Source organism: Triticum urartu, chromosome 7A (genome assembly GCF_056163025.1).
Source record: "Triticum urartu cultivar PI428250 chromosome 7A, HENAU_Tu73, whole genome shotgun sequence".
NCBI lineage: Eukaryota > Viridiplantae > Streptophyta > Magnoliopsida > Poales > Poaceae > Triticum > Triticum urartu.
Genome location: NC_141879.1, coordinates 717,725,379 through 717,751,372, shown reverse-complemented (window position 1 = coordinate 717,751,372; position 25,994 = coordinate 717,725,379). Strand labels below are relative to the sequence as shown.

Genomic DNA, 25,994 nt, shown 5'->3' with positions numbered 1-25,994 from the left:
AAGGTTTCTTGTCGGCAGCGGCACCGTCAGCAGGCTGCTGATGTTCCGCACTCAGCGCTCGCAGCAAAGGTGCCCGCGCCGGCAAGTTCCCTAAAAGCGTAGGGCAAAAACATACAAAGGAAGGGGTCAAGTAAAGGAGATAATAGCTTGTCGCAGCTCTAACAAATGGTTTTCATAACATGACCAGCAGCGACAAGAAAAGAAGAAAACAGGCGGCCTAGTCTACGCGCCCGCCTTCGATCCTCTTGATCCCGCTCACCTTGTCCACAATGGGTGCGACAAGGGCCTTGAGCGCCTCCAGATCAGCATCTGGCGGCAAGGTCTTGAGGACGTTGGAGAAGTTGAGGCCTGGGTTGCGGAAGGCCACCTTCATCAGCACCTTCTGGAGTGCTCCCGCGCAGATCTTGCGCGACTCGTCGGCCAGCTGTTTTGGGATCCTTTCCCGGAGTCGCTGGAGGGCCGTCGCCACGCCTTTGAAGAACAGAGTGAGCTTGGCGCTGCGTTGGAGGTTCTCGTCGGAGGGATACCCGAGATCCTCCATCCCCAGCTGCGCCAGCTCCTTGTCGATATCTCCGGCGGCGTTCACAAGACTTTCCGTCCAGTGCTCCACCGTCTCCCTAAAAGCATTCTGGGTGGCGGCAGCACTCTCCAGCAGAGCCTTGTCGGCCTTGATCTCCTTCTTCAAGGCTGCCTCCTGCTCCTTGGCGCCGTCCAGCGTCTTGGTCAGAGTGGTCAGCTTTGACTCAAGATTTACGTTGGAGTCCTTGGCGGCGCTCAGCTCCTTGGCCTTCTCGGCCAGACGAGCCTGCAGCTCTGACTGGCTCTGGGCGTCCTTCTCCCGCTCACGCTTGAGCGCGGCAAGCTCCTCGCCGCTCGCCTTGAGACCGGCCTCCAGCTGCGCCACCTTCGTCTCCAGCTCCTTCTTGGCGGCCTCGGCAACTGCGGCAGCATCCTCTGCTTGCTTGAGGGCTTCGCCAAGTGTTTGCTCACGCGTGGCAAGCTCCTCCTCGTGGCTGTCGAGGTTAACCTTCCGCTGCGCCAGCTCACCCTCCTGCGCAGACAGCCTCTCAGCGGCAAGCCGCTGTTGCTCTTCAACTTCGGCCTTCTCGAGGAAGAAGGCCTGCTGCTCTGCGGCGAGCTGCTCCTGCTCCACTGCCAGGACCCGGAGAGCTTCCTTGTGAAAACCCCCGAGCTCCTCCGCGCGCTTCTCGATGTCTACTCCCGCCTTCGTGACAAGCGCCTCGCAGGACTCCAGCTTAGCTTGCCGGGCGCGGTAGAGTGACACCAGCTTCCGCAGCAGCCGCTCCTCCTCAGGCTCGCCGCCGCTGCTGCTTGGCGCATCGACTAGCGTCAGCCCCGCGGAGGCGAGCACTTCTCCGTCAAAGCTTTCTCCTTCGACCGGCGCCCTGGAGCTTGACGCCCAGGGGAGGTTGATGAAGACGCCGTCGCCGGCCTTCAAGTAGACGCCTGGCTGGGGCTCTTCGGAGCCTGGCACTGCGGCGGTGGCGGAGGGGTCGGCGGTCGGCGTAGCGCCTGGCGCTCCTGCGGCCCCAGGGCCGTCAGTACGATCGCCAGACTCCCCGCCTGCTGCTGCGGCGGTAGCCTTGGCGGCCTCGTCGCCGGCGGGATCGTCAGCGCCGGCTGCCCCTTTAGTGGCAGCAGCGTCGTTGGCGGCAACCTCGGTCTCCATCGGCTCCGCGACAGATGGGTCTGACGGCCGGAAAAGGGAGAAGAGTCAAGCAAATTTCCAAAAGCAATGAAGATCAAGAAAAGAAGAACCCAATGGAGGTTTTGAAGCAAGAGGATTACCTGTACTGGGCTCGGTGGTCGTAGTCTCTGCCGCCGGGGGGACACTGGTGCTCTCCCTTGTCGGAGAACTCCCCCTTGCCGGAGAACTCCCCCTTGCCGGAGAGTCCCTTGCCGGAGAACTCTCCCTTGGCGGCGTAGTCGAAGCAGATGGCATGCCGGGGGCGGTCTCTGGGCGCTCCTGGTGAGTCTGCTCTGCTCCTACACAAACCAACAAATCAGATGTCAGCGAAGAAATAGTATCCATGCGCGGCTAACAGCGGAAAGCAAACCATATGCTTACGCTGGGGGCTGTTCTGGAGAACAGTTGCCGGGTCCGGCAAGGTGGTCTCGGGCGCGCCCCCTTCTGGCGCGGTGGGTTCGTCATCGATGTTGATCACAGGGATCTTAGCTCTCTTCGCCGCTCTCTGGGCCAGCGTCCTGAAAAGGAATCAATTCAGAGTAAAGCAAATGAGATACAAGACAAAGCAGCAAGAATTGAAGAACTACAAGCATGACAAGTGAATCTTACTCTTCTTCTTCTTCCTCGTCAGAGCTGAACGCGGAGAAGTCGAAGTCCGTCTCACGCCCGGTGTGGGAAGGCGGAGGAGTAGGTTCCCTTGGCCGCTTGGCGGGAACAGTGGCGGTGGTCTGAGACGACCACGCTCTGGCTGTCGCCGCGGCGTGAGAAGCAGTAGGAGCAGAAGCGGTGGACCGCGAGGACCCCGCTCCAGTTGTCGCTGTAGCTTGAGGCGCTCCCGCAGCAACAGTGCTTGTTGCGGTGGAGCGTGTCACGCGGCGCGGCGACTGTTGGCTCGCCTGCCGCTCCGCTACGTCCCCGGCCTTGCGAAGACGCCTTCTTGGTGGAGATGGAGGCTCTGCTTGCGGCGTGCTGTCCGAGGAGGAAGAGGAGTTGATCTCCAATGAGCCGCCCGAATCCTCGGCAGGCTCGTTCGGCTCGGCGTCACGCCCGGCAAGCTCCTTCCCGCCGGCAAGCCCCTCTCACTCGGTGCGGCTTGCCGCCTCTGCCGCGTTTGCCTCCTCCACGGTGAATCCAAACTCGCCCGCGGCTGCAGCTGCAGCCGCCTCTTCCAGCCTGGTGGCGATGCGTTGCAGCTCCACTTCGGTGGTGTCGCGGGTGAGGCCATCCTTCTCGTCGGAGCGGACCGGCACTTCTACCAAGCCGTCGAAGAACTCCTGCACGACGTCATCTTTGGGCTCCAGCCAAGTTGAAACAATTCCATGCGAGTCTCACAGCGGCATCATTGCATGGATGCAGTCGAGCGCGGAATTGTTGCACAGCGGAACGACGCCCTGCGGCAACCTGAACACTTCGGGATGCTCAGGGTCGTACTTGAACAGCTCCTGGAGCATCGCATTAAGCTCTAGGACAGTGAAGTTGAAGTTGAGGCCCGGACGCAGCCTCATGATATCCGCCGCGTTCTTGAACTCCCAGGCGGGTCTCCCCCGTTCCTGCAGGGGGGCGATGCGGTGGCGAAGAAAGTCTGCGCCAACAGCGCCTACAGTGAGCCCGGCAAGCCTGAGGCGTTGGATCCTGGTGACGGCGATCTTCAGTCTAGCATCTTCCGGGGCCACGTCACTCCAATCGTTGCCGCGTGCTGCTGGGGCTTCGCGCTGGGCGGTAAATGGCTGCGGGTTCTCCTCGACAATCCAGCACCAATCTGCTCTCCATTCCTCCCACTTGCCTCGGAATTCCCCCTCCAGATAAGTCTCCTTCTTGCCGGCCCTCGAGATCCAGGCGATTCCGCCGGATAAAGGCTCTCCTCTCTCTACTCGGGGCATAAAGAAGTGGCGGAAAAGAGCTACATTTGGGTGGACTCCGACAAAGTTTTCACAGAGATGTGCGAAAACTGCCATGGTCAGAACGGCATTGGGGATGAAATCAAGGAGGTGGAACCCGTAGGTGTTCATGATATCGCAGAAGAATTCAGAGAAGGGCGGGCAGAGCCCGCAGTAGAAGAACAAGGCGAAGAACGGGTATCCATTCGGAGCCGTTTTCCAAGCGGCGGCGGGAAGTACCTTCGTGCCCGGATGCGCACGCGTCTCCGTCGACCAGAAGAGGTAGTAATCCTCCCTCAGCTCCCTCGCGCCGAGCCTGGGGGGGAAGATCGACCTCTCCTTCCGCAGCGCCACCAGCCGCTGCGCCTCGGTCGTCATCACAGCCTTCCCCTTGTCGGCCTTCGGAGCCATGGCGGAAGTGGTGGAGGAGGCCGACGGCGTTGGTGGTGCTGGTGGCGATGGGGGGCGGGGCGCTGCTCTCTTTCGGCTTTGGGAAGACGAGGGAGCGGCGGAGGTTTCTGAGATTGGAGCAGCAACAGGCGAATGGACGAACTGCCCCTGTTTCCCCTGCTTATAAAGAGGGAGGGGCGGACGTTCCGCATTTCCAAATAAAGAAACCACCCACGATCTCTCCCACGACGCCGCATTCAACGCTTGCCGTTCGGGGAGAGCACGGTGGATACGGAGAAAGATACGGCATAACCTAGGCCGCGCGTGCCCGTGCCCTATTTTGGGCCTGGCCCAACAGCGCTTGGCACCGTGTATGGCCCAGGCCCGGGGGCTCCTGTCGGTGTACTAGAGTAGGGGTACCCTAGTATCCCGAACTTGTGCACGGGCAGTTGCAGCCTCCCGCGGTAAGGCTTGCCGGGTGACCACCAAGGACCTCCGTGGTTCCTTTGGAGCTATTCAAGAACAAAGTATCCAAGACAAGAAGACAAGACCCCGGCAAGAGGAGCTTGCCGGGAAGGCCAACTAAGGCATCTCAAGACCCCGGCAAGAGGAGCTTGCCGGGAAGGCCAACTAAGGCATCTCAAGACCCCGGCAAGAGGAGCTTGCCGGGAAGGCCAACCAAGGCACCTCAAGACCCCGGCAAGAGGAGCTTGCCGGGAAGGCCGACCAAGGACCGGTGAGCGACGAGCTCCCGGACGCGACAAGACCACGACCGCGGCAAGGCGCTTGCCGCGGCAAGCCCCCACTCCATACCCGCGCTCCAGCACACCCACCAACATGTCGCTCTGGGACCCTTCCAGGCATACGTGGCGGGAGGCTGTGCAGCCAGCGGTGCGCGGTGGCAAGCGGCGCAGATTGCCATCGTGGCGAACGGTGGCGTCCCTGGCGGTCCCTTTTGCACTTTTTGGGTGACACAGACGGGCATTTAATGCCCTTGTCTCCTGCCACCAGGGTTAGGTACGATACACTGTAGCGGGTAGCTGTACCAACCGCAGCTACTTTTCCAGTTTTACCCTTGTCTATGTTGCCACCTGTCGGTGACCCCTTGAGCATATAAAAGGAGGCCCATACGCAACGTAGGAAGGGGGGGAGGGGAAATTCACGCTCGGTCTCGTTAGCTGCTGGAGATTACTGTAGCATTCCGCGCTCCCGAGCAAGAACTCAATACAAACCAAGGCAGGAGTAGGGTTTTACGCATCCGTGCGGCCCGAACCTGGGTAAATCGCTCGTGTGCTTCGCCTCGATCCGCTCTTCGTGCGATCTCCGCCTCCCAGAAAGGGGCTCGGTCCGCCGGCCCCATAGGTGTTCGTGGGTCAGTTTCCCCGACATGAGCTTTAGGTACTTGTTCTACTTGAGTGGTAACCATAGAAGCATGTTTGCTAACAAGTTTAAGTTCACCTCTAATATTATCCATATAATCACTCAAGCGTTTAATCATAAAGGTATTCTGCTTTAATTGTCTACCAAAATAAGCATTAAAGTCATCTTGCTTAAACATAAAGTCATCAAACTCATCCAAGCACTGACTAGCAATTTTAGTAGGAGGGACTTCAACTTTATCATATCTATAGAGAGAATTTACCTTTACTACCTGTGTCGGGATATCGAGAGGTTCAACAAATAGGTAATTGAGATCATATACTTCTTCAACAGGCGCTAAATTAAGACCATGTATTTCTTCAATAGGAGGTAAATTCTTAACATCTTCAGCTTTAATACCTTTTTCTTTCATAGATTTCTTTGCCTCTTGCATATCTTCAGGACTGAGAAATAGAACACCTCTCTTCTTCGGAGTTGGTTTAGGAATAGGCTCAGTAATTGGCTCAGGAGCTGGCTCAGGAGTTGGCTCAGGAGGTGCCCAATTATTTTCATTTGCCAACATATTATTCAATAAAATTTCAGCGTCATCCGGTGTTCTCTCCCTGAAAAGAGAACCAGCACAACTATCCAGGTAATCTCTGGAAGCATCAGTTAGTCCATTATAAAAGATATCAAATATTTCAGGTTTCTTAAGAGGATGATCAGGCAAAGCATTAAGTAACTTGAGAAGCCTCCCCCAAGCTTGTGGGAGAGTCTCTTCTTCAATTTGCACAAAATTGTATATTTCCCTCAAAGCAGCCTGTTTCTTATGAGCAGGGAAATATTTAGCAGAGAAGTAATAAATCATATCCGAGGGACTTTGCACACAGGCAGGATCAAGAGAATTAAACCATTTCTTAGTATCACCCTTTAATGAGAACGGAAATATTTTGAGTATATAAAAGTGGCGCGATCTCAGATTATTAGTAAACAGGGCAGCTATTTCATCTAACTTACGAAGATGTGCCATAACAGTTTCAGATTCATAGCCATAAAAAGGATCAGATTCAACCAAAGTAACTATATCTGGATCAACAGTAATATCATAATAATCCTGATCAGGAACACAGATAGGTGAAGTAGCAAAAACAGGGTCGGGTCTCATCCTACCTCTAAAAGATTCCTTACTCCACTTAATTTGTAACCTCTTACGTTCAGGTTTATCCGGACAAGCAAGAATAGCTTCATAAGATTCATTATTAAAAAGATAACCCTCAGGAATAACAGGCATAGGTTCATCATCACTAACATCATCGTGTTCAGGTTCACTAATTTCTCTTTCTCTAGACTTAGAAATGTGCTCATCTAGAAATACACCAAATGGCACAGTAGTATCAAGCATAGAAGTAGTTTCATCATAAGTATCATGCATAGCAGAAGTGGCATCATCAATAACATGCGACATATCAGAATTCATAGCAGCAGTAGGTTTAGGTGTCGCTAGCTTACTCATAACAGAAGGTGAATCAAGTGCAGAGCTAGATGGCAGTTCCTTACCTCCCCTCGTAGTTGAGGGATAAGTTTTTGTCTTAGCATCTTTCAAGTTCTTCATAGTGTCCAGAAGATATAAATCCCAAGTGACTCAAAGAATAGAGCTATGTTCCCCAGCAACGGCGCCAGAAAAAGGTCTTGATAACCCACAAGTATAGGGGATCGCAATAGTTTTCGAGGGTAGAGTATTCAACCCAAATTTGTTGATTCGACACAAGGGGAGCCAAAGAATATTCTCAAGTATTAGCAGCTGAGTTGTCAATTCAACCACACCTGGAAACTTAGTATCTACAGCAAAGTGTTTAGTAGCAAAGTAATATGATAGTGGTGATAACGGTAACAAAGTAAAGACAGCAAAAGTAATGTTTTTGGTATTTTTGTAGTGATTGTAACAGTAGCAACGGAAAAGTAAATAAGCGTAAACCAGTATATGGAAAACTCGTAGGCACCAGATCAATGATGGATAATTATGCCGGATGTGGTTCATCGTGTAACAATCATAACATAGGGTGACACAGAACTAGCTCCAGTTCATCAATACAATGTAGGCATGTATTCCGTAAATAGTCATACATGCTTATGGAAAAGAACTTGCATGACATCTTTTGTCCTACCCTCCCGTGGCAGCGGGGTCCTATTGGAAACTAAGGGATATTAAGGCCTCCTTTTAATAGAGAACCGGAACAAAGCATTAACACATAGTGAATACATGAACTCCTCAAGCTATGGTCATCACCGGGAGTGTTCCCGATTATTGTCACTTCGGGGTTGCCGGATCATAACACATAGTAGGTGACTATAGACTTGCAAGATAGGATCTAGAACTCACATATATTCATGAAAACATAATAGGTTCAGATCTGAAATCATGGCACTCGGGCCCTAGTGGCAAGCATTAAGCATAGCAAAGTCATAGCAACATCAATCTCAGAACATAGTGGATACTAGGGATCAAACCCTAACAAAACTAACTCGATTACATGATAAATCTCATCCAACCCATCACCGTCCAGCAAGCCTACGATGCAATTACTCACGCACGGCGGTGAGCATCATGAAATTGGTGATGGAGGATGGTTGATGATGACGACGGCGACGAATCCCCCTCTCCGGAGCCCCGAACGGACTCCAGATCAGCCCTCCCGAGAGAGATTAGGGCTTGACGGCGGCTCTGTATCGTAAAACGCGATGAAACTTTCTCTCAGATTTTTTTCTCCTCGAAAGCCAATATATGGAGTTGGAGTTGGCGTCGAAGGGCCACCAGGGGGCCCACGAGGAAGGGGGGCGCGCCCAGGGGGGAGGGGCGCACCCCCCACCCTCGTGGACAGGGTGTGGGCCCCCTGGTCTTCATCTTTGGCGAGGATTTTTTATTATTTATTCTAAGATATTCCGTGGAGTTTCAGGTCATTCCGAGAACTTTTGTTTTCTGCACATAAAATAACACCATGGCAATTCTGCTGAAAACAGCGTCAGTCCGGGTTAGTTCCATTGAAATCATACAAGTTAGAGTCCAAAACAAGGGCAAAAGTGTTTGGAAAAGTAGATACGACGGAGGCGTATCAATGGGCCCTAAGGGGGGAGGCGTCCAGCCCACTAAGGGGTTGGTCCCTCTCCACACACAGCCCATAGGGCCCTCCGGGGCAGGTGGACCCTCCTGGTGGACCCCCGGAACCCCTTCGGTGGTCCCGGTACAATACCGGTAACCCCCCGAATTATTCCGGTGACCATATGATGACTTCCCATATATAAATCTTTACCTCCGGACCATTCCGGAACTCCTCGTGACGTCCGGGATCTCATCCGGGACTCAAAACAACATTCGGTGACCACGTACATCTATTCCCTATAACCCTAGCGTCATCGAACCTTAAGTGTGTAGACCCTATCGGCTCGGGAGTCATGCATACATGGCCGAGACAAATCTCCGGTCAATAACCAACAGCGGGATCTGGATACCCATGTTGGCTCCCACATGCTCCACGATGATCTCATCGGATGAACCACGATGTCAAGGATTCAATCAATCCCGTATACAATTCCCTTTGTCTATCGGTACGATACTTGCCCGAGATTCGATCGTCGGTATCCCGATACCTTGTTCAATCTCGTTACCGGCAAGTCTCTTTACTCGTTCCGTAACACATCATCCCGTGATCAACTCCTTGATCACATTGTGCACATTATGATGATGTCCTACCGAGTGGGCTCAGAGATACCTCTCCGTCACACGGAGTGACAAATCCCAGTCTCGATTCGTGCCAAACCAACAGACACTTTCAGAGATACCTGTAGTGCACCTTTATAGCCACCCAGTTACGTTGTGACGTTTGGTACACCCAAAGCATTCCTATGGTATCCGGGAGTTGCACAATCTCATGGTATAAAGAAATGATACTTGACATTAGAAAAGCTTTAGCATACGAACTACACGATCTTGTGCTAGGCTTAGGATTGGGTCTTGTCCATCACATCATTCTCCTAATGACGTGATCCCGTTATCAACGACATCCAATGTCCATGGTCAGGAAACCATAACCATCTATTGATCAACGAGCTAGTCAACTAGAGGCTTACTAGGGACATGGTGTTGCCTATGTATCCACACATGTATCTGAGTTTCCTATCAATACAATTCTAGCATGGATAATAAACGATTGTCATGAACAATGAAATATAATAATAACTAATTTATTATTGCCTCTAGGGCATATTTCCAACAGTCTCCCACTTGCACTAGAGTCAATAATCTAGTTTGCATCGCCATGTGATTAACACTCACAGGTCACATCGCCATGTGGCCAACATCCAAAGAGTTTACTAGACTCAATAATCTAGTTCACATCACTATGTGATTAACACTCAATGAGTTCTGGGTTTGATCATGTTATGCTTGTGAGAGAGGTTGTAGTCAACGGGTCTGCAATATTCAGATCCCTATGTATTTCGCAAAACTTTATGTCATATCATAGATGCTGCTACCACGTTCCACTTGGAGCTATTCCAAATTGTTGCTCCATTATACGTATCTGGTATCTCTATTCAGAGCTATCCAGATAGGTGTTAAGCTTGCATCGAAGTAACTCTTTACGTCGAACTCTTTATCACCTCCATAACCGAGAAACATTTCCTTATTCCTCTAAGAATAATTTTGACCGCTATCTGGTGATCCACTCCTAGATAACCTTTGTACCCTCTTGCCAGACATGTGGCAAGGCACACATCAGGTGCGGTACTCAGCATGGCATACCGTATAGAGCCTATGACAAAAGCATAGGGGACGACCTTTGTCCTTCCTCTTTCTTCTGTCGTGGTCAAGCTTTGAGTCTTACTCAACTTCACACCTTACAACTCAGGTAAGAATCCCTTCTTCGACTGATCTATTTTGAACTCCTTCAAAATCATGTCAAGGTGTGTGTTCTTTGAAAGTATCATCAGGCGTCTTGATCTATATCTATAGATCTTGATGCCCAATATGTAAGCAGCTTTATCCAGGTCTTCCTTTGAAAATCACTCTTCAAACAACAGTTTATGCTTTCCAGAAATTCTACATTATTTCGAATCAACAATATGTCATCCACATATACTTATCAGAAATGTTGTAGCGCTCCCACTCACTTTCTTGTAAATACAAGTTTCTAGCAAACATTGTATAAACCTAAAAGCACCCCATCAAAGCATATATTCCGACTCCGAGATGCTTGCTCTAGTCCATAGAAGGATTGCTGGAGCTAGCATACCTTTTAGCATCCTTAGGATTGACAAAACCTTTTATTGTATCACATACAACCTTTTGTTACGAAAACTGGTAAGAAAACTTGTTTTGACATCCATCTGTCAGATTTCATAATCGAAAAATACAGCTAATGCTAACATGATTCCGACGGACTTAAGCATCGCTACGGGTGAGAAAATCTCATCGTAGTCAACTCCTTGAACTTGTGAAAAACTCTTTGCCACAAGTCGAGCTTCATAGACGGTGACATTACCGTCCGCGTTCGTCTTCTTCTTAAAGATCCATTTATTCTCAATGGCTTGCCGATCATCGGGCAAGTCCACCAAAGTCCATACTTTGTTCTAATACATGGATCCTATCTCGGATTTCATGGCTTCTAACCATTTGTCGGAATACGGGCCCACCATCGCTTCTCCATAGCTCGTAGGTTCATTGTTGTCTAACAACATGATATCTAAGACAGGATTACCGTACCACTCAGGAGTAGTACATATCCTTGTCGACCTACGAGGTTCGATGGCAACTTGATCCGAAGCTTCATGATCACTATCATTAACTTCCTATTCAACAGAGTAGGCTCCACAGAAAACATCTTTCTGTGTTGCATCACTCTCTGGTTGAAGTAAAGGTTCGACAACCTCATCAAGTTCTATCTTCCTCCCACTCAATTCTTTCGAGAGAAACTCCTTCTCGAGAAAGGACCCGTTCTTATTGACAAACAATTTGCCCTCGGATATGAGATAGAAGGTGTGCCCAACTGTCACCTTTGGGTATCCTATGAAGATGTGTTTGTCCGCTTTGGGTTCGAGCTTCTCCGGCTGAAGCCTTAAGCATCGCAGCCCCAAACATTAAGAAACGATAACTTTGGTTTCTTGCCAAACCAATGTTCACACGACGTCGTCTCAACGGACTTAGGTGGTGTCCTATCTAAAGTGAATGCAGTTGTCTCTAACGCATAACCTCAAAATGAAAACGGTAGATCGGTAAGAGACATCATAGATCGCACCATATCTCATAAGGATCGATTACGACGTCCGGACACACCATTACCCCGTGGTGTTCCAGGTGGCTTCAACTGTGAAACAATTCCACAATGTCTTAAGTGATTGCCAAACTCATAACTCAGAAATTCTCATCGATTAGATCGTAGGAATTTGATCTTCTTGTTATGATGGTTCTTAACTTCACTCTGAAATCGCTTGAACTTTTCAAACGTTTCAGACTTGTGCTTCATTAAGTAAATATACCTACATCTACTCAAATCGTCAGTGAAGATGAGAAAATAGCGATATCCACCGCACGCTTCAATTCTCATTGGATCACACGCATCAACATGTATGATTTCCAACAAGTCACTTGCCCAATTCATTGTACCTGAAAACGGGTTCTTAGTCATCCTGCCCATGAGGCATGGCTCGCATGTGTCAAGCGATTCAAAATCAAGTGACTCCAAACATCCAACGACATGGAGTTTCTTCATGCATCTTACGCCAATATGACCTAAGCGGCAGTGCCACAAGAAAGTGGTACTATCATTATTAACTCTACATCTTTTGGCGTGAACATGTGTATTACCATGATCAAGATTCAATGAATCATTCACATAGGGTGCATGACCATGAAAGGTATTATTCATGTAAACAGAATAACCATTATTCTCTATCTTAAATGAATAACCGTATTGCAATGAACATGATCTAATCATATTCATGCTCAACGTAGACACCTGATAACATTTATCTAGGTTCAATACTAATCCCGAAGGCAGATGGAGCGTGCGATGGTGATCTCATCAACTTTGGAAACACTTCCAACACACATCGTCACCTCGCCCTCAGCCAGTCTCCGTTTAGTCCGTAGCTTTTGCTTCAAGTCACCAATAATAGTAACTGAACCGGTATCCAATACCCAGGTGCTACCAGGAGTACTAGTGAGGTACACATTAATAACACGTATATACTTTGTTGAAGTTGCCAGCCTTCTTATCTACCATGCATTTGGGGTAATTCCGCTACCAATGACCGTTCCCCTTACAATAGAAGCACTTAGTCTTGGGTTTGGGTTCAACCTTGGGTTCCTTCACTGGAGCGGCAGCTGGTTTGCCATCCATGAAGTTTCCCTTCTAGCCCTTGCCCTTCTTGAAACCAGTGGTCTTGTTAAACCATCAACACTTGATGCTCCTTCTTGATTTCTACCTTTTGCGGTCTTAAGCACCGCGAACAGCTCCGGGATCAACTCCATCCCTTGCATGTCATAGTTCATCACGAAGATCTAGTAGCTTAGTGATAGTGTCTAGAGAACTCTATCAATCACTATCTTATCTGGAAGTTTAACTCCCACTTGATTTAAGTGATTGTAGCACCCAGACATTCTGGGCACATGCCCACTAGCTAAGCTATTCTCCTCCATCTTGTTGGCAAAAGAACTTATCAGATGTCTCATACCTCTCAACACGGGCATGAGCCTGAAATCCCAATTTCAGCTCTTGGAACATTTCATATGTCTTATGGCGTTCAAAACGTCATTGGAATCCTGATTCTAAGCTGTAAAGTATGGTGCACTAAACTCTCAAGTAGTCATCAGGATGTGTCTGTCAGGTGTTCACAACATCCACAGACGAGGTTGTAGGGGTTTGCACATCTAGCGGTGCATCAAAGATGTAAGCCTTCTATGTAGCAGTGAGGACACTCCTTGGACTACGGACCCAGTCCGCATCATTGCTTACAATATCTTTCAACTTAGTCTTTCTCTAGGAACGTATTGAAATAGGGAGCTACAACGTGAGCTATTTATCTACAACATATTTGCAGAGACAATTTAGACTATGTTCAAGATAATTAAGTTCATCTAATCAAATTATTTAATGAACTCCCACCCAGATAGACATCCCTCTAGTCATCTAAGTGAAACATGATCCGAGTCAACTAGGCTGTGTCCGATCATCACGTGAGACGGACTAGTCAACATCGGTGAACATCTTCATGTTGATCGTATCTTCTATACGACTCATGCTCGACCTTTCGGTCTTCCGTGTTCCGAGGCCATGTCTGTACATGCTAGGCTCATCAAGTCAACCTAAGTGTATTGCATGTGTAAATCTGGCTTACACCCATTGTATTGAAACGTTAGAATCTATCACACCCGATCATCACGTGGTGCTTTGAAACAATGAACCTTCGCAGCGATGCATAGTTAGGGGGAACACTTTCTTAAAATTATTGTGAGGGATCATCTTATTTAAGCTACCGTCGTTCTAAGCAAATAAGATGTAAAACATGATAAACATCACATGCAATCAAATAGTGACATGATATGGCCAATATCATTTTGCTCCTTTTGATCTCCATCTTCGGGGTGCCATGATCATCATCGTCACCGGCATGACACCATGATCTCCATCATCGTATCTTCATGAAGTCATCTCGTCAACTATTACTTCTACTACTATGGCTAATGGTTTAGCAATAAAGTAAAGTAATTACATGATGTTTAAGTTGACACGCAGGTCATAAATAAATTAAGACAACTCCTATGGCTCCTGCCGGTTGTCATACTCATCGACATGCAAGTCGTGATTCCTATTACAAGAACATGATCAATCTCATACATCACATATATCATTCATCACATCCTTTTGGCCATATCACATCACAAGGCATATGCTGCAAAAACAAGTTAGACGTCCTCTAATTGTTGTTGCAAATTTTTACATGGCTGCTATAGGTTTCTGGCAAGAACATTTCTTACCTACGCCAAAACCACAACGTGATATGCCAATTTCTATTTACCCTTCATAAGGACCCTTCTCATCGAATCCGATCCGACTAAAGTGGGAGAGACAGACACCCGCTAGCCACCTTATGCAACTAGTGCATGTCCGTCGGTGGAACCTATCTCACGTAAGAGTACGTGTAAGGTCGGTCCGGGCCTCTTCATCCCACGATGCCGCCGAATCAAGATAAGACTATTAACGGCAAGTAAATTGACAAAATCGACGCCCACAACAACTTGTGTTCTACTTGTGCATATAAACTACGCATAGACCTAGCTCATGATGCCACTATTGGGGATCGTAGCAGAAATTTAAAATTTTCTACGCATCACCAAGATCAATCTATGGAGTAATATAGCAACAAGGGGAAGGGGAGTGCATCTACATACCCTTGTAGATCGCTAAGCGGAAGTGTTGCAAGAACGCGGATGAAGGAGTCGTACTCGCAGCGATTCAGATTGCGGTTGATTCCGATCTAAGCGCCGAACCACGACGCCTCCGCGTTCAACACACGTGCAGCCCGATGACGTCTCCCACGCCTTGATCCAGCAAGGGGAGAAGGACAGGTTGGGGAAGACTCCATCCAGCAGCAGCACGACGGCGTGGTGGTGAAGGAGGAGCGTGGCAATCCTGCAGGGCTTCGCCAAGCACCGCAGGAGAAGAGGAGGACTTGGGAGAGGGGGAGGGCCACGCTAGAACTTGGGTTCAGCTGCCCTCCCACCCCCCACATATATATAGGGGCAAGGGAGAGGGGGGCCGGCCCCCTTAGATCCAATCTGAGGAGAGGGCGGCGGCCAGGGGGGTTGCCTTGCCCCCCCAAGGCAAGGGGGGGCGCCCCCTTTAGGGTTCCCCCAAACCCTAGGCACATGGGCCCTTAGGGGGGAGGCGCCCAGCCCACTAAGGGGCTGGTCCCTGTCCACACACAGCCCATAGGGCCCTCCGGGGCAGGTGGACCCTCCCAGTGGACCCCCGGAACCCCTTCGGTGGTCCCGGTACAATACCGGTAACCCCCCGAATTATTTCGGTGACCGTATGATGACTTCCCATATATAAATCTTTACCTACGGACCATTCCGGAACTCCTCGTGACGTCCGGGATCTCATCCGGGACTCCGAACAACATTCAGTGACCACGTACATCTATTCCCTATAACCCTAGCGTCATCGAACCTTAACTGTGTAGACCCTATGGGCTCGGGAGTCATGCAGACATGGCCGAGACAACTCTCCGGTCAATAACCAACAGAGGGATCTGGATACCCATGTTGGTTCCCACATACTCCACGATGATCTCATCGGATGAACCACGATGTCAAGGATTCAATCAATCCCGTATACAATTCCCTTTGTCTATCGGTACGATACTTGCCCGAGATTCGATCGTCGGTATCCCGATACCTTGTTCAATCTCGTTACCGGCAAGTCTCTTTACTCGTTCCGTACCACATCATCCCGTGATCAACTCCTTGATCACATTGTGCACATTATGATGATGTCCTACCGAGTGGGCCCAGAGATACCTCTCCGCCACACGGAGTGACAAATCCCAGTCTCAATTCGTGCCAACCCAACAGACACTTTCGGAGATACCTGTAGTGCACCTTTATAGCCACCCAGTTACGTTGTGACGTTTGGTACACCCAAAGCATTCCTACGGTATCCGGGAGTTGCACAATCTCATGGTCTAAGGAAATGATACTTGATATTAGAAAAGCTTTAGCATACGAACTACACGATCTTGTGCTAGGCTTAGGATTGGGTCTTGTCCATCACATCATTCTTCTAATTATGTGATCCCGTTATCAACGACATCCAATGTCCATGGTCAGGAAACCGTAACCATCTATTGATCAACGAGCTAGTCAACTAGAGGCTTACTAGGGACATGGTGTTGTCTATGTATCCACACATGTATCTGAGTTTCCTATCAATACAATTCTAGCATGGCTAATAAATGATTATCATGAACAATTAAATATAGTAATAACTAATTTATTATTGCCTCTAGGGCATATTTCCAACAAAAAGAAGGTACAAACAAGATGTTCTTGATCAAACAATTGATGTGCTTGAGGTACAAAGAGGGCACTCTAATTGCAGATCATGTGAATACATTCCAAGGCATTATAAATCAGCTTTCTTCAATGGGAATAACATTTGAAGATGAAGTGAGAGCTTTGCTGCTACTAGGCTCATTACCGGACAGCTGAGAGACCTTTAAGGTCACGGTTTGCAATTCAGCACCTAATGGAGTTGTCACTTGGAATCTTGTGAAAACCAGGGTACTAAATGAAGAGTCCAGAAAGGTGACTGAACCTAGTTCTTCCTCACACATCTGAGGTGCTGGTCACTCAGTCCAGGGGGAGAAGTAAGAGCAGAGGTCCGGGTAAAGGGGCAGAAAGAGGTAGGAGCAAATCAAAAGGTAAGTATGCTGATTATGAGTGCCATCACTGCCATCAGAAGGGCCACATTAAGTGGCAATGTGACAAGTGGAAGAAAGACAAAAAGAAAAAGAAGAAGCAAGATTAGAAGCAAGTTGACAGTGATAGTGACATAGAGGGCAACCGAGTTACTACAGTAGAAGAGGACATCATGCTTCTTATGCATGAAGAAAATGAGGGCAGATTTGGTTCCACTATTGAGGAGAAGATCACGGTTGTTTCTGATGAAACTGTCAACCTTGTGGATGGTGACAAGATTATTTGGATACCAGACAGCGGTGCTACTATTCATGCTACATCTCGCAGAGAGCTCTTCACTAACTATATATCAGGTGATTTTGCTGTTGTGAAGATGGGGAACAATGATAGAGCAACCATCATTGGAAAAGGAGATGTGCATTTGGAGACTGCAAATGGTACAAGGTTAGTCCTCAAATTTGTGAGGCATGTCGAGGCACTTCATCTCAATATTATTTCAGTTGGTTTGCTTGATGGAGATGATTACATGATCAGTTTTGGAAAAGAGCAGTACAAGCTTACCAAAGGCAACATGATTGTTGCAAGAGGAAAAATGGTCTCAGTGTTGTATCATGTTCATGCTAAGATCTTTAGTGCTTCTGTCAATGCACTAGAGAAGGATGATCACTGTGCTTTATGGCACAAGAGACTTGGGCACATGAGTGAGAAGGGGATGAAAGTTCTAGTGAAGAAAAAATTGTTGAAGGGTGTGAAAGGAGTTCACATCAAGAAATTTTCAGATTGTCTAGCAGGGAAGCAACACCGAGTTGCCTTCAAGACTCTACCTCCTCACAAGAAGCCCGAGAAGCTGGACTTCATACATTGCGATGTTTGCAAAATGTCGGTAAGATCTCTTGGTGGTGCTAAGTACTTTGTGACTTTTATTGATGACTTCCAGAAAAGTTTGGGCCTTCACTTTGAGGACCAAATATCAAGTACTACGTGTATTCAAGCAATTCCAAGTCTCGACTAAGAGAGAAACTGAGAAGAAGATCAAGTGCATCTGCACTGATAATGGAGGAGAGTATATTGGGCCATTTGATGCATATTGCAAGCAGCAAGGTATTAGGCATCAATTTACTCCCTCGAAGACACCACAGCTGAATGGTCTTTCTGAGAGGATGAACAAGACAATTGTGGAGAGAGTTAGATGCTTGTTGTCAAGTGCAAAGCTACGCAAACACTTTTGGGGTGAGGCTTTGATGACTGGAGTTTATCTTATTAATCTCTCACCAAGTTATCCTTTGCAGGGAGATGTTCCTAACAGGGTCTGGTGTGACAAGGATGTCTCATATGACCACCTGAAGATTTTTGGGTGCAAGGCCTTTGTTCATATTCCTCAAGATGAAAGGTCAAAGCTTGGTTCGAGGACACGACAGTGTATCTTTCTTGGCTATGGTGGTGATGAGTTTAGCTACAAGCTGTTTGACCCTATAGTAAGGAAAGTTGTGAGAAGCCGTGATGTTGTGTTTGTTGAAGACCAAACAATTGAGGATATTGTGAAGACAAAGGGGCAGGTTCTTCCTCAGCAGCAGCAAGACATGATTGATTCTGACCCAGTTCCTGCAGCTCCAGCTCCCGTGCAAGCTGAAGCAGATGCAGAAGATGTACAAGATGATGTACATGGTGGTGCAGGTGAAGAAGATGCTCCCCAGTAGCAACAACAAGAGTATGATGCTGAAGTTGATGATCCGGATCAGCAGGAAGCACCAGCACCAGAAAGTCCACCAGCTGGTCCACTCAGAAGATCCAACAGGGGTCGAATTCCTTCCAGCAGGTATCCCTCAGATCAATACATGGTTTTATTATCTGACGGTTCAGAACCTGAATGCTTTGCAGTTGCAATGGAAGATGAGCACAAGAAGGAGTGGAAAAATGCTATGCAAGAAGAGATGGATTCTTTGCATAAGAATCATACTTATGAGTTGGTGAAGTTTCCCAAGGGCAAGAAAATTTTGAAGAACAAGTGGGTCTACAGAATCAAGCAAGAAGAGCACACATCACATCCAAGGTACAAGGCCAGGCTAGTTATAAAAGGATTTGGCCAGAGAAAAGGCATTGACTATGATGAGATCTTTTCTCCGGTGGTGAAGATGACATCCAGAAGAGTAATCCTTGTCATGGCAGCAAGGTCTCAACTTGGAGGTTGAGCAAATGGATGTGAAGACTGCATTCCTTCATGGTGACTTGGAGGAAGAAATATACATGGAGCAACCTGAGGGGTTTCTTGTGAAAGGCAAAGAAGACTATGTGTGCAAGCTGAAGAAAAGTCTCTATGGCCTGAAACAAGCACCAAGACAATGGTACATGAAGTTTGAAACTGTTATGGGGGAGCAAGGCTACAAGAAGTGTAGCTCAGACCATTTTGTGTTTATTCAGAGGTTCTCAGGTGATGATTTCATCATATTATTGCTCTATGTTGATGATATACTGATTGTTGGCAAGAATGTCTCTAGGATTGCTAAGTTGAAGAAGGAGTTGAGAAAATGTTTTGCTATGAAAGACTTAGGTCCAGCAAAGAACATTCTCGGGATGAGAATTGAGTGGGACAGAAATTGCAACAAGTTGTACTTGTCTCAAGAGAAGTATATTGAGAAGGTACTTCAGAAGTTCAGGATGGAAAATGCTAAAGTTGTGAGTTGTCCACTAGCAGCCCATTTCAAGTTGAGCAGAAAGCAATATCCTACCACTGATGAGAAGAAAAAGGAAATGCATCATGTTCCTTATGCTTCAGCGGTTGGGATTTTGATGTATGCTATGGTATGTACAAGGCCTGACATTGCTCATGCGGTTAGTACTGTGAGCAGATTTATGTCCAATCCAGGAAGACCTCATTGGGAAGCCGTGAAGTGGATTTTGAGATATCTCCGGGGCAGCACAAATTTGAAACTTTGCTTTGGTGGTGGTGAAGCCAAGCTGGTTGCCTTTTCAGATTCTGACATGGCTAGAGATGTTGACAGAAGGAAGTCTACTTCAGGTTACTTGGTTACCTATGCAGGGGAGCGGTGTCATGGCAAAGCAGGCTGCAAAAGTGTGTGGCACTGAATACAACTGAAGCTGAATTCATTGCAGTAACAGAGGCGAGCAAAGAGCTATTGTGACTGAAACGGTTGGCTTGTGAGCTTGGTTTTAAGCAAGACAAATATGTGTTGTTTTGTGACAACCAAAGTGCTATCCACTTAAGTAAGAATGCAAGCTTTCATTCAAGGTCTAAGCATATAGAGGTCCGTTATCATTGGATTCGAGATGTGTTGTATTCCAAGAAAATGCAACTTGAGAAGGTTCACACCGATGACAATGGGGCTGATATGTTGACTAAAGTGCTGACAAGGAAGAAACTTGAAGTATACCGCCGGCTCGCCGGCATGGCTGCCGGATGGCAGTGAGACTAAGGGAGTCCTGGATTAGGGGGTCTCCGGACAGCCGGACTATCTCCATTGGCCGTACTGTTAGACTATGAAGATACAAGATTGAAGACTTCGTCTCGTGTCCGGATGGGACTCTACTTGGCGTGGAAGGCAAGCTAGGCAATGCGTATATGGATATCTCCTCTTTTGTAACCGACCTTGTGTAACCCTAACCCTCTCCGGTGTCTATATAAACCGAAGGGTTTTAGTCCGTAGGACAACAATCACAACATACAATCATACCGTAGGCTAGCTTCTAGGGTTTAGCCTCTCTGATCTCGTGGTAGATCTACTCTTGTAACACCCATATCATCAATATCAATCAAGCAGGACGTAGGGTTTTACCTCCATCAAGAGGGCCCGAACCTGGGTAAAATTTCGTATCCCTTGCCTCCTGTTACCATCCGGCCTAGATGCATAGTTCGGGGCCCCCTACCCGAGATCCGCCGGTTTTGACACCGACATTGGTGCTTTCATTGAGAGTTCCTCTGTGTCGTCGCCGTTAGGCTTGATGGCTCCCACTATCATCGGTAGCGATGCGGTCCAGGGTGAGACTTTTCTCCCCGGAGAGATCTTCGTATTCGGCGGCTTTGCATTGCGGGCTAATTCGCTTGGCCATCTGGAGCAGATTGAAAGCTACCCCCCTGGCCATCAGGTCAGATTTGGAAGTTTGAATTACACGGCCAACATCCGTGGGGACTTGATCTTCGACGGATCCGAGCTATAGCCGGGCGCGCCGCACTGTCGCGATGGGTATGACCTAGCTCTGCCACCAAAAGGTACCCCAGAGGCCACGCCCGCATCAGCTCCGACCCTCACCTCGGAGCCAACGACGCCAATCGAGGACGGGTGGCTAGACACCGCCTCAGGGGCTGCAGTCTCGACGGCGATCGAGCCAAACACCAGCATAATCCTCCGCACGGCCCGTGACTCCAAGGTGCCGGACTTTCTTCCGGACCCAGAATCATCCGCGCCCCCGCCAATCAAATCCGATTGGGCGCCGATCATGGAATTCACCGCCGGGGATATCTTTCAGCACTCGCTCTTCGGCGACATCCTGAATTCACTAAGGTCTCTCTCTTTGTCAGGAGAGCCCTGGCCGGATTGTGGCCAACAGGATTGGGATGCGGACGATGAAGAAATTCGATGCCCACCCACCAACCACTTTGTAGCCACTATCGATGATTTAACTAACATGCTCGACTTCGACACCGAAGACATCGACGGTATGGACGACGATGTAGGAGACGAACATGAACCAGCACCTATAGGGCACTGGAAAGCCACCTCGTCGTATGACATATACATGGTGGATACACCCAATGAAGGCAACGGCGACGAGATACGGAGGATGACCCCTCCAAGAAGCAACCCAAGCGCCGACGTCAGCGGCGCCGCTCTAAGTCCCGCCAAAGCAAAAGTGGTGATACCGACACAGGAGATAATAACACTCCGGATAGCGCCGAAGACAACAACAATCCCCTCCAGCAAGATTTAGAGCAGGAGGATGAAGGAGCCAACTCTCCTGAGAGGGCGGCTGGCAGAGAGGAGGAGGATGATAATTACATGCCCCCCTCTGAAGACGAGGCAAGCCTCGGTGATGATGAATTCGCCGTACCAGAGGATCCCGTCGAACAAGAGCGCTTCAAGCGCAGGCTTATGGCCACAGCAAGTAGCCTGAAGAAAAAGCAGCAGCAGCTTCAAGCTGATGAAGATCTGCTAGCTGACAAATGGACTGAAGTCCTCGCGGCCGAGGAATATAAACTCGACCGTCCCTCCAAGAGTTACCCAAGGCGCAGGTTACTACCCCGACTGGAGGAAGAAGCGTATGATACGGCTGATCGGCCACCTCGTGGCCGCGATAGAGAGGCATTCCAGCCAAAAGCTCAGCCTCCACCCCAACGCCATCCAAATAAAAAGGCATGGGGAGATACGCCAGACTTGCGAGACATATTGGAGGACAAAGCAAAGCATTCAAGATCGATCTACGGATCACGAGGGCGCACCACTCTACGAGACGGTAAACGTCACGCCGGATACAGTAAAAGCAAATCCGGTCGGGCCGAACATAGCGGGCAGGACCCATACGACTGCGTCGCGATATAGCCCAATATAGAGGCGCCGCACACCCCTTATGCTTCACAGACGAAGTAATGGAACATCAATTCCCAGAAGGTTTCGAACCTGTAAACATTCAATCATACGACGGCACAACAGATCCCGCGGTATGGATTGAGGACTTCCTCCTCCACATCCACATGGCCCGCGGTGATGACTTACATGCCATCAAATACCTCCCACTAAAACTCAAAGGACCAGCGCGGCACTGGCTTAATAGCTTGCCAGCGGACTCCATTAGCTATTGGGAAGATCTGGAAGCCGAATTCCTTGACAACTTTCATGGCACTTATGTGCGACCACCAGATGCCGATGACTTGAGCCACATAATTCAGCAGCCAGAAGAGTCAGCCAGGCAATTCTGGACTCGGTTCCTTACAAAGAAAAATCAAATCGTCGACTGTCCGGTGCGGAGGCCTTAGTGGCTTTCAAGCACAACATCTGAGACGATTGGCTAGCCTGGCACCTTGGTCAGGAAAAGCTGAAATCTATGGCAGCCCTCACCACGCTCATGACCCGCTTTTGTGCGGGAGAAGACAGCTGGTTGGCTCGCAGTAACAACATATCAAAGAACCATGGTACCTCAGATACCAAGGACAGCAACAGCAGGTCACGTCGCAATAAGCATAAGCGCCACATTAACGGCAAAAGTACTGAGGATACAACAGTCAATGCTGGATTCAAAGGCTCTAAACCCGGTCAGCGGAAGAAGCCATTCGAACAAAGTACACCGGGTCCGTCCAGCTTGGACCGTATACTCGATCGCTCGTGTCAAATACACGGCACCCCAGACAAGCCAGCCAATCACACCAACAGGGATTATTGGGTGTTCAAGCAGGCCGACAAGTTAATTGCTGAAAACAAGGACAAGGGGCCGCATAGCGATGACGAGGAAGAACCCCGGCAGCCGCACACTGGAGGACAGAAGAGGTTTCCCCCGCAAGTGCGGACGGTGAACATGATATACGCAACCCACATCCCCAAGAGGGAGCGGAAGCGTGCGCTCAGGGACGTATATGCGTTGGAGCCAGTCGCCCCAAAGTTCAATCCTTGGTCCTCCTGTCCGATCACCTTCGATCGCAGGGACCACCCCACTAGTATCCGTCACGGAGGATTCGCCGCACTGGTCCTAGACCCAATCATCGACGGATTTCACCTCACTCGAGTCCTTATGGACGGCGGCAGCAGCTTGAACCTGCTTTATCAGGACACAGTGCGCAAAATGGGTATAGACCCCTCAAGGATCAAACCCACTAAGACGACCTTTAAAGGCATCATTCCAGGCATAGAGGCCCACTGCACAGGCTCAATTACACTGGAAGTGGTCTTCGGATCCCCGGATAACTTCCGAAGCGAAGAGTTAATCTTCGATATAGTCCCGTTCCGCAGTGGTTACCACGCGCTGCTCGGACGAACCGCATTCGCTAGATTCAATGCGGTGCCACATTATGCATACCTCAAGCTCAAGATGCCAGGACCCCGCGGAGTTATTACAGTCAACGGAAACACAGAGCGCTCTCTCCGAACAGAGGAGCACACCGCGGCCCTAGCAGGAGAAGCGCAAAGCAGCCTCTCAAGGCAATCTACCAGTTTGGCGTTTCAAAGCCCGGACACCTTCAAGCGCGCTCGGGGCAATCGGCAAACAGACCGCCTGGCGCGATCTGAGCTCGCGTAGCAATACGGTGGCCACCCCAATCCCAGCCCAACGACGTTGTTCGTGCCGCGCGTACATAATTACGCATTAACAATACCATGGGCATAGGTGGGGAGGGGGGGGGGGCATAACCACGGCACGCCCCAAAACGCGGCCTAAACCGCACCAGGGGCTTCCCGTTTGGTTATTTTTCTTTTTCTTTCAGGACTTTTTCAATCTCTGGAAACACTGCCCGACAGCTCTATTGCCGAACACATGATACAGCAACCAAGGAGGCCGACAACCACGGAATTCCCAGGTGGATTACAGATTTCATATAATTCCTCAGCTCGCCCTTGGAAGGGACATAGTCCTACTCTTTTGCTTATTACACTATCTGTATCACTCTGCTTTAATGCAATTCTTTCATATACAATGCATGACATTACGACTATTATCGCATTTTTGTTATATGTATACATATCTATGTGTTCATTAATGACGCCTAGCAATCGTACACTCTGGTACAACCAATGCACCAGGGGCTTACGTACCCACAATATGGTGTGAAAAGTCCGAACACTTTCACAAGTGCGGCACCCCGAACTTATAGCATTATATGCATCAGCTCCAAATCATGTCTTTGGTCAAATGTTGGGTTTGCCCGGCTCCTATGTTTTGGTACCTTACATTCCGCTCTATCGGCTAAGGTAGCGCTAGGAGAACTACTGCGATTGTGCCCCGGTTCTGCCGGGTCGAGCACCTCAGTACAGAAAGCTAAAACTGACTGTCATGATAAGGCGAGAGACTGGTCGCTGTTCGGCGAGGTTTTTCGAGTCCCTAAAGACTTATGCCGCTTAGGGCGAGGGTCGGCTCCGTCCGGCTTACAGGCGTGTATTGTGCCCCGAATTCGGCCTTCCGAATACCAGGGGCTTCGCCGAAATTTAAAATTATTGAATTCTATGGCTAAGTGAGAGTGATAAAGCATTATTAGTCGGGTTGCCTTGTTCGTTGTGCTGAGCACCTCCCTCGAAGGACCCAAACATGGGAACAAGAGTGCTCAGGTTTATCCCGAACACCCCGGCACTCGTGGCATGAGGGCAGAAGCTGAGGACTAGCCATCTCTCAGATTGGATAAACAGCCAAACAGAAGGTAATATTTTAAATTCACACAAGCGTTGCATAGCGAAAACGATACAAGTTTTCATACATACAGGACAAAACGAGCAAGTCTCATTCAAATATTACATTTTGCGAACACTCATCCGCGATAAGATGGGCGCCCGGCAGAACACCCTCATAGTACATCTCGGGGTGGCGGTGCTCCTTGCCCTCCGGCGGCCCCTCCTTGATCAGCTTCACGGCGTCTAGCTTGACCCACTGCGTTTTACACGGGCGAAGGCCCGGCGTGCACCTTGAATGCATACGGATCGCTTGACGACCTCCAGCCGTGGGCATGCATCCACAAGCCGCCTCACCAGGCCGAAGAAGATGTTCGGAAGGGCATCGCCAGGCCACAACCGGACTATGAAGCCCTTCATGGCCTGATCGGCCGCCTTATGTAGCTTGGCCATCTGCTTCAGCTGGTCACTCATTGGCACCGGATGTTCGGCCTCAGCATACTGAGACCAGAACAGCTTCTCCGTCGAGCTTCCATCCTTGGCCCGGTAGAATAGTGCGGCATCGGACACACTGCGGGGAAAATCTGCGAATGCTCCTGAAGAGCTCCTGATTCGGGTAAGTAATCGGTAATTCATCTTTACATGCTTGCTTTGCATATAGAAAGCCTTACCCGCCGCTATCTTCTTCATTGCATCGCTCTCCTGAAGGGCCTTCTAGGCCTCGGCCTTGGCACTCTTCGCGCTCTCACGGGCCGCGGCAAGCTCAAACTCTTTCGTCTTCAAGTCAAGCTCCAATGCCTCGTGCTTTGTCACGAGAGCCTGGAGCTCTTGCTGCACCTCACCCACCCGAGCCTCGTGCCTCTCTC

At 49.1% G+C, this 25,994-nt stretch overlaps 1 protein-coding gene across 1 annotated transcript; it reads right to left on the bottom strand.

The window, feature by feature from the left end:
- Nucleotides 1-217: 217 nt before the first annotated feature.
- Nucleotides 218-2,173, bottom strand: LOC147962133 (uncharacterized). The gene is made up of 4 exons (XM_087535759.1): nucleotides 2,086-2,173; nucleotides 1,810-2,007; nucleotides 860-1,710; nucleotides 218-778 (listed from the first exon to the last, which is right to left on the bottom strand). The coding sequence occupies exons 1-4, from the start codon at nucleotides 2,171-2,173 to the stop codon at nucleotides 218-220; spliced, it is 1,698 nt and encodes a 565-aa protein (XP_087391885.1).
- Nucleotides 2,174-25,994: the final 23,821 nt, after the last annotated feature.

Coding starts and splice junctions, on each gene's coding strand:
- LOC147962133 (XM_087535759.1), bottom strand. CDS start 2,173: ATGACGAACCCACCGCGCCAGAAGGGGGCGCGCCCGAGACCACCTTGC. Junction 1,711..1,809: donor GACCACCGAGCCCAGTACAG/GTAATCCTCTTG, acceptor TCCGGCCGTCAG/ACCCATCTGTCGCGGAGCCG. Junction 779..859: donor AGGCGAGCGGCGAGGAGCTT/GCCGCGCTCAAG, acceptor AAGGCCAAGGAG/CTGAGCGCCGCCAAGGACTC.